The following is an 8,073-nucleotide window of genomic DNA, read 5'->3' as shown; positions in this document are numbered from 1 at the left end:
CTGTCGCTAAAAATGATTCTTTATAATAAACTATATAGATTAAATAGTTCTATACGGAAAGTGAATCAGAGAAAATTATTTTTTTTAACTTCCCAGCTTCTAGTTTGGACTTAGTTAAGCTTCATCACCAACTAAATCCCTCCAGGAGATCAGGCCTCCACTGGATTTTCCACTATATCTATAAACAGGTGCCAAAGTTACATCAAATTACGTTTCAGGTCTCGTTTGAAACGTAGGATTATCGCGGAATCTATATCGGCTCTTATAAAATTCTTGCGTTCCAAGCGGGACCTTTAAACTTCAGCAACTGCACAAAAGAGGTCGGAGCCTTTTCACATCCAGTTTAAGCTTTGTAAACCAAGAATTTTATCCAAGAGCTCGAAACTTTTCCAGCACATCTGCACGGTCGCAGATGCTTCTCCCGTGCTTGCAATGGAAATGAACGGTAGAGTGAACGGAGCCAATCAGCTAGACAGCCGCTACAACGATCCCAAGCATGTACAGTACAAAGGATCGCTCTGATTCGTGGAAGCCTTTTGCCCATGTTCTTCCCTTTCCCCGCGTTGTACCAGGCAGCAAGCACGCGCTGCCACGACAAGACGCAACGACGACGTACGGCATGGCGCCTTCCCCACAGCCTCTCCTTCGGTTTCTTGCCTCTTTCCCTCCGGGTCCAATTTAAACTTCTCACCGGTAAGATGTGATGGAAACAACGAGATTACCAAGGTCGATCCTGTTAAAGTAATCTCAATTTTTTCCATGATTTTCACATAGAACAACGCAACTGCTATAGTTCCAGGAGAAATTCCTGCATTTGAAACGAGTCCTGGTTCATGAGCTGCTGGGTACCGAACTATTTCATGAATAGTGGACGTTGCATGTACCGGCCCGAGAGTCGAGAGAAGAACCGGGACGTTGCCAATTTGTAGCTAACACAGTGTTAGCAAGAACTGATGAGCAGTAACCACCCACCCATGGCGCAAGAACGGGCACTGTAAAAAGGTGAAAAGGAGGCAAGCATCTCGCTCTGCCCACCCACCCAGGCAGACAGGCAGGCAGGCTCCATCCATCCGTTGTTCTTGTTCCATCTCCTCTCCAACAGTGCCCTCTCTCTCTCTCCCCCCCTCACTGCCCAGCCAGTACTGTGAAGTCAGCTCCAGCCTCCAAGCAGAGAAAGAAAGCACCACCCACAAACACGTCGACGCACGCTCCTCCTTCTCCATGTGCATGCTGCATGTGTAGGCGTGTGTGTAGTCGATGGTGCTCGCGACTGTTGTCGCTGCCGCTGCACCTGCTCCTCGACCTCCAGTCTACCTAGCGCGCGCGCGCTCTCTCTCTCTCTCACACACACGAATACACACATCTTTCTCTGTCTATATATACACGCGCCTGCCCTTTCACCTTTTAATCTCCCCCGTCTTTTCCTTTCCTTTCCACCCCTTGCATGCCCTAATTTCTCGCTGCCTCTTGTCCCCCACCTCCCACTCTTCTATACATACACGCACGCTCACTGAGCCGGGGAAAAGAATCTGAAGGAAGCCAAGAGCAGAGCAAGGATGGTGTAGCGGTGCGGGTGCCTCTGTAAGTGGAAGCCCCAATCAGAATCCTTGCTCCCCCCCTCCCCCCCCAGCTCACTAGTTTTACCGTCCAGTGCAGATGTATTGCTCAAGTCTCTTGCTTGTGATATTTTTTAAATAATGTCTTGTTTGTACTGTGTGGTAGATGCTGATGTGATGATACGGATTGTTCCTTGGTTTTTGGTTCTTGGTATCCTGGAAAATTTGATGACAGATTGACGGTAGTATGTCATTAGAGGGTCTTTTGTGTTTTTCTGGTGCGAGTAGGATTTTTTTTGTGTTCTTCATTAAAAGCAGGTTCCCAGTTCTTTTTTTGTGTTCTTCATTAAAAGCAGGTTCCCAGTTCTTGCGTATTTACTGCATCGATGCACTGATAGTCTGGTGACCTTTATTTTTTTGGTAAGTCCCTGCTTCGAAAATATGTGCAGTTTGATTCTATTTTTTTGTTATGTTCTTGATGCTTCTTGTAATTCTTTTGAAAATTTCAGGATGTGAAATGCATCTTCCTTTTCTTGGTAATGTCTAGAGAGAGGTAAACCAAGTCGGGGTTTCCCCCCATCATTTCTAGTTTGATTGCATCATGATTGTTTTTATTTGTCCCCTCCACACCGTTTGGAATATTCATCTGCATATGCAAAATAGGACCAAAGGAGGTCGCAAAATGATGAGAAAACTGGAAAACTTGCTGTGTGAGTTACCTGAAAGATAATCCTTGCACCAAGCAGTCCAGCACCACAGATCCAAGTCACATCCTACCTGTAGGATACCCCCCATCGCCTTTAATTTTTCAGTGGCATAGCCTGGGGATACAATGGTCCAAGCTATACCACATTGATTTGGCTTCGACACCATGCCTTCGATATTGCTCTGTTTTGTTTCTTCTAGATTATGGTTGATTAGAGGATGAATTTGGTAGAACAAACCAAATCTTGACCACTAGATCTATTTGTCTTGTAACATTTTCAAGATTCAGTCCAAGGGTCCACAAAAATGTTCTCCACCTGTTTACATGTCTTTTTAAATTGTGCTTTTTTATTGATTCTCTTGCAAATTTCGTTGTAGTCTTTTGTGGTAAATCCTTTTCTTACATTTATTAAGTAAAAAAAGATGCAAAATGGTCCTCAATGTAGTAAATATCTTTCCGTGGTTCTCATTCCTTCCAAATTCACCTGGTACCATATTAATTTGCAATGTCCAAAGTTTCATCAAGCGTGTAATCATCTGTGTCGTCGTTAATTTGTCATTACCAATGCAACAGGTGCGGTTTAGTGATGGTCCCAGTGTCAACAACATTACATTGATTTGGTTTTGCTTCCCCCCGCACATTCTCCTACTTTGTTTTTTCCATGAGGTATGAGCATTTGGTTGGCATTTAATTTGGCAGATTAGCTCGTCCTTACTCAGCACCCACTTAATGCTAGATGGCGACTTTGCTCCAGAAGCAAGACAAGCTCGCGAGAAAACTGTGGGTGCTTGTTCATAGGGTTGTGCCCACACATTTGTCTCTATGCTGATAGTGTCATCGATGAATGCTTGATTGCTTGACTTCACTAGCTGCCGGTTAATCTTGGTCAAGGTTGATGGCAAGTAATTTTCTCTGAAAAAGTTATCTAGTAAAAATTTACTACATCCGTTCTCAAATTGATAATTTGTCTACAATGCGTGCAGTCAAACTTTGTACACTTTGACCATTAATATATATAAAATTGTTAGGATTTAACACATAAAAATGGCATTAGTGAATTTGGTACGAAAAATACTTTCATGTCATCAAACTTTGAGTATGAAAATGACATTAATGAATTTGTGCCAAGAGGTAGTTATGAAAAATAATGGTCAGCGTGTTTTTCGGAGACCATGTTTGTCCTAAACTACGAGTATAAAAGAATAGAGGTTAATGGTTAATCTTGGTGAGTCAGTTCCTGGTTGATGTCATAGTTTTTGTCAGGAAAGAAATCTGAAGGAAAAAAGATCTTTCTTTCAGTAATTCTATGTCACTGGAATAATCTTGTGGACAGTGGTTAGAGTAGCAGTAATGTTCTGAAGGCATCAGTAGCAAGCTTGCAGGACAGAGTAATTGATTCATGAGCTAATAACTCTTCTCTCTGCTTTTGCCCCCGTCCCCCCCCCCCCCCCAGCTGAAACTTGCATGATTTAAATGCTGCAATGAATAAAGCATCTAACTGCCACTCAGCACAAGCATCTTCCCTGGTCTTCCCTGGTTTCTTCCCCTCTGGTGATGAACTGATCAGTAATCTTTGTTCTGCTTGGTAGCAAGACACTGACTGAGACATCTGTGGCCTCTGTCACATAGTTATCCATGCTTGTTTGCTGTTTGATCTTTTTTTTTCAATGTGATGTGGTATGTATGTTCCATTGAGCTAAATATTCCATTTTTATTATGAATTTATGGTTTGTGTTCCAACTTGCAGTGGTCCAAAGATTTGATCTTTTTTGTTTTGCATGGATGGTATGCAGAGCGCATTATGAGGTGTGGTCGTGAGGGATGTGCGATGGCCTGTGCAGATGAAGGAGCGACAGCGGTGGCGGCCTGAGGAAGACGCCGTCCTGCGCGCGTACGTCCGGCAGTATGGCCCGCGCGACTGGCACCTGGTGTCGCAGCGTATGAACGTGGCCCTCGATCGCGACGCCAAGTCGTGCCTCGAGCGCTGGAAGAACTACCTCCGCCCCGGGATCAAGAAGGGCTCGCTCACCGAGGAGGAGCAGCGCCTCGTGATCCGCCTGCAGGCCAAGCACGGCAACAAGTGGAAGAAGATCGCCGCCGAGGTGCCCGGGCGCACGGCAAAGCGGCTCGGCAAGTGGTGGGAGGTGTTCAAGGAGAAGCAGCAGCGGGAGCTCAGGGACAGCCGCCGCCCGCCGCCGGAGCCCAGCCCTGACGAGCGGGGCAGGTACGAGTGGCTGCTCGAGAACTTCGCGGAGAAGCTTGTCGGCGAGAGGCAGGCTGCCGCGCCACCGTCGCTCATGGCCGCGCCCGTGCTACCGGCCTGGCTGTCGTCCAACGCCGGGCCCGTCGGCGTGCCGCCGCCGACACCGCCGTCACCGTCCGTGACGCTCAGCCTCGCGTCTGCCGCGGCACCCCCTGCTGCCCCGCACGCCGCGGCGCCGTGGATGCAGACGGGGCAGGCCGCCGGAGCGGCGCCGTCGGTGTCGGGCATGGCAGTGGACGGGCAGGCGCTGGCGGAGCTCGCCGAGTGCTGCCGGGAGCTGGAAGAGGGGCAGCGCGCGTGGGCGGCGCACCGGCGGGAGGCGGCGTGGCGGCTGAAGCGCGTGGAGCAGCAGCTGGAGATGGAGCGCGAGTGCCGGCGGCGCGCGGTCTGGGACGAGTTCGAGGCCAAGATGCGCGCCATGCGGGAGGAGCAGGCGGCCGCAGCGGAGCGCCTGGAAAGGGAGCACCGGGAGAAGGTCGCCGCGCTGCGCCGCGACGCCGAGCTCAAGGAGGAGAAGATGGCCGAGCAGTGGGCCGCTAAGCATGCCCGCCTCGCCAAGTTTCTCGAGCAGGTGGGCTGCTCGCGCCGCTGGTCCTCCGGCGAGATGAACGGCCGCTGACCGCCTCCGACCAGCCGCTGCGGACGCCACCACTATCGCTGGTCATCCTTCTCCGTTGACAGACACTTTCTTGCCTTCCTGGACGTGACATGTAAAACCAACATCAGACGCCAACGCCACGAATCCCTTGCTCGTTCGCTTCACTTTTCTTTTGTTGTTTTTCTTCACAACTGTTGTTAATGTTCACCGCTTCACTCTCTAGTTGATCAGAAAATTCAGAAATGTAATCGTGCTGCCACTAGTGCCTTAGTTTCTTCTCTCTAAGCTTACATTCTGTGACGTCTCGGATCATGCCAAGCTTCTTAGCACTGAATAAACGAGAATACTCAGACAAAGTTTCAAATCACATTGTCTTGCATTTCATTTGCCTATCAAAATGCTATGTCAGTGTGTGTGTTTTTTTCAAGAAACACCAGTACACGTCTGAGATATATGGGATTTCAGTCATCTGGGCTTGTGGTCACCAGAATGGGCTCGGCTTTGAAGCTTTGGACAGGCTGAGCAGTGAGGCCCAACCATTCATGACAATGAACTAGCAGGGGTTTTTCGGTTCCCCTCCTGAGTTGTCAAACCAATTATTTTCTTGGAAAAACTCGAAATTTGTGTCAAAAGAATCGTGTTTGGTTTGTGACCGAGACAAACATGGGGCTAAACCAAAGTTGAGGCGACCGATTTGCTCATCCGGCTTCGCCTTGACTTCGGCTCAACATGGTATAGTCAGTGCACAAATTTTGTAGCTTTTGACCAAGATTCAACCTCGAAACAAATGATAGACAATATTTCAAACATCACGGAATTTTACCTTGATGTTAGTGCATTAAGCTACGGATAAGTATCGTTTTGGGTTGTTATCGTCGTCTCTAGTCTACATGCACGGTGGACGGGAAAGGTCTGGAAAGCCTAGCCGAAGCAAGTCAAGTAGTGACACCCTTTTGGGTAAAACCAGATCATCTGGTTCATCTCCAGCTCGTTGTGCCAATGGAAATAGATGCGCAACAGTCAGGCGGATTTCATTTTAACAGTAGAAATCGAAATATTTGGTACCACCGTAGCACTCATAGACGATATTAACCGCCGTATAACGCAACACAATTAGCTAAGATCGATATAAACGCCAAAAAAGAAAGATAATACACACAGCATGCACGGTTCGTCACGGTCACAAACGCATGTTTACTCGTGCAAGGTGCAACTGCAGCGCACGCACAGTAACACCGTGGCACGTAGCTGCCGGTCACTGGGGGCATTGGCCCTGGTACGTGCACGGCCGGGTATAGGACCCTCCTCTTGCCTGGGTGGCGCACTGGTTGCCGCTCAGGCACACCGGCTTGTCCTTCTGGAGGGCGCCGGTGGAGATGTGGCCGCCGTCCGCCCCCTGCAGGCTGCCGGCGGCTGGGAACTCCGGCGCCACGTCGTTCTCCAGGCGCCGCGGCCACTTGCCGTCACGAGCACCGGCGACCCTTGTCCCGGGGGCGTCGATGATGACCATCCTGCCGCTGTAGCCGTCGCCAGTGGCTGCGGCGGACGCAGCGAGGAGAAGTAAGACGGTGGCGAGGGGCAGGCTGGCCGGCATTGTGAACCACCGGCTGGGTTTTGCTTGCTACGGCCGGCACTTGGGCTGGCTGGCTAGTACGTTATCTTGGTGACTGGGTGCTTCTATATATGCACAAGGATCATGTCGCAATTACGAACCAAAGGCAACAAACCGAAGACGCATGGCACTGATGGATAGAGTTGCGTGGAGTGGACGTAGTTTGAATTACTGCAACCAATTTGGCGGCCAAATTAAAGACGAAGAGAATAAATAGGCCTAAGCATCTCCAATCTATTATCTATCTCTCTCCCTACCCTATTTTTTAGCAAAATCAACTCAAAATCCTTCTCCAACCTACTCCCTGGTTCGTCACATCCAGCGAACAGGAGAGGGATCGCTATCTCCGATTAGCACCTGCTGCAAACAGTATCTCCAGTTTTTCTTCTTATCTCTATTTAAAATAGTAGTCTTTTATTACTTTAAAAATTCTATTTTTTTTTACGTGTTCTATAATCCATGTGTAACCTATTTTAATTAGAATCATTAAAAAGCATATGTAGAATTTAAACTAAAATTCTTAAAAAAGGTTACTTTTAAAACTTGTAACAATTGTTAGGGTCTCAAATAAATTCCTAAAAATATAAAAAAATTACTAATATTCTTCTTATATAATGGACTAATTTCTAAAATTATTTTTAACTCTAGATTATTTGGTGAAAAAATGAGTTTCTTTGTAATGCTCCATTTATATGCATTTTTATCATTTTATGTGATATTCTTCTTTTAATTCAAATAAAATTCAAACATATACAAAATTTATCTATTAGAAATATAGCCATTGTAAATATTTTTATTTATAGGATACTAATAAAATATAGGTGAGTAAAGAATAGAGAGCTAAATTTAGAGAGTGGGTTGGAGCACACTGAGAAGACACCGACCCCCCCTCTCGCCAACCACCCTACCAAGACACCGACAAGAACCCCAGCTCCGGCCTCATCCTGCGCTTACGCGAGGCCACGGCCGTTGTGTTGTCCACTACCATCCTCTCCCGCTTCCTTCTCCTAGCAGTGGCGGAAGCCGCGGCCAGGGGGGAGCGCCCGCTCGAGGTGTCCCCATCCGAGCTCGTGTTCCGCGACCACGTTGTCGGCACTGGCTCCACTACCGAGCAGTGCTAGCTCATCAAGGTCAGTGCACTGCTCTGACTGACGCTGACCTCCTCCTCCTGACTGATATTCGGTTGGCTTACTCTCGGATTTGTTTGTGGTGCAGGTGAATATAAGTGCTGCATGAAACTGTGTCATTTGATTGTGAGATAGATGATGTCATCCTTAAGTGTTTTGATTGTGAGATACACAATTTAGGTGAATATAAGTTTAAATAAGAGTATAGTTA

General features: G+C 47.7%; 2 protein-coding genes across 4 annotated transcripts; one reads left to right on the top strand and one right to left on the bottom strand.

The window, feature by feature from the left end:
* Nucleotides 1-1,081: 1,081 nt before the first annotated feature.
* LOC133905714 (protein rough sheath 2-like) lies at nt 1,082-5,413 on the top strand. Of its 3 annotated transcripts, XM_062347475.1 has the most exons (3): nt 1,082-1,581; nt 2,836-2,928; nt 4,056-5,413. In XM_062347475.1, the coding sequence occupies exon 3, from the start codon at nt 4,104-4,106 to the stop codon at nt 5,142-5,144; it is 1,041 nt and encodes a 346-aa protein (XP_062203459.1). In that variant the 5' UTR covers nt 1,082-1,581; nt 2,836-2,928; nt 4,056-4,103; the 3' UTR covers nt 5,145-5,413. The 3 variants fall into 3 exon arrangements, with proteins under 3 accessions (XP_062203459.1, XP_062203458.1, XP_062203460.1); XM_062347474.1 differs by lacking the exon at nt 2,836-2,928 and having other exon boundaries at nt 1,088-1,581; XM_062347476.1 differs by lacking the exons at nt 1,082-1,581; nt 2,836-2,928 and adding an exon at nt 3,730-3,939.
* Nucleotides 5,414-6,099: 686 nt separating this feature from the next.
* LOC133906776 (uncharacterized) lies at nt 6,100-6,761 on the bottom strand. The gene has a single exon (XM_062348785.1). It carries the CDS (start codon nt 6,715-6,717, stop codon nt 6,379-6,381), a length of 339 nt encoding a protein of 112 aa, XP_062204769.1. The 5' UTR covers nt 6,718-6,761; the 3' UTR covers nt 6,100-6,378.
* Between the last annotated feature and the right edge of the window lie 1,312 nt (nt 6,762-8,073).

This window comes from Phragmites australis, chromosome 23, assembly GCF_958298935.1.
Source record: "Phragmites australis chromosome 23, lpPhrAust1.1, whole genome shotgun sequence".
In the NCBI taxonomy this organism is placed as follows: domain Eukaryota; kingdom Viridiplantae; phylum Streptophyta; class Magnoliopsida; order Poales; family Poaceae; genus Phragmites; species Phragmites australis.
The sequence above is the reverse complement of the archived record's forward strand: the minus strand, read 5'-3'. Positions and strand labels throughout refer to the sequence as shown.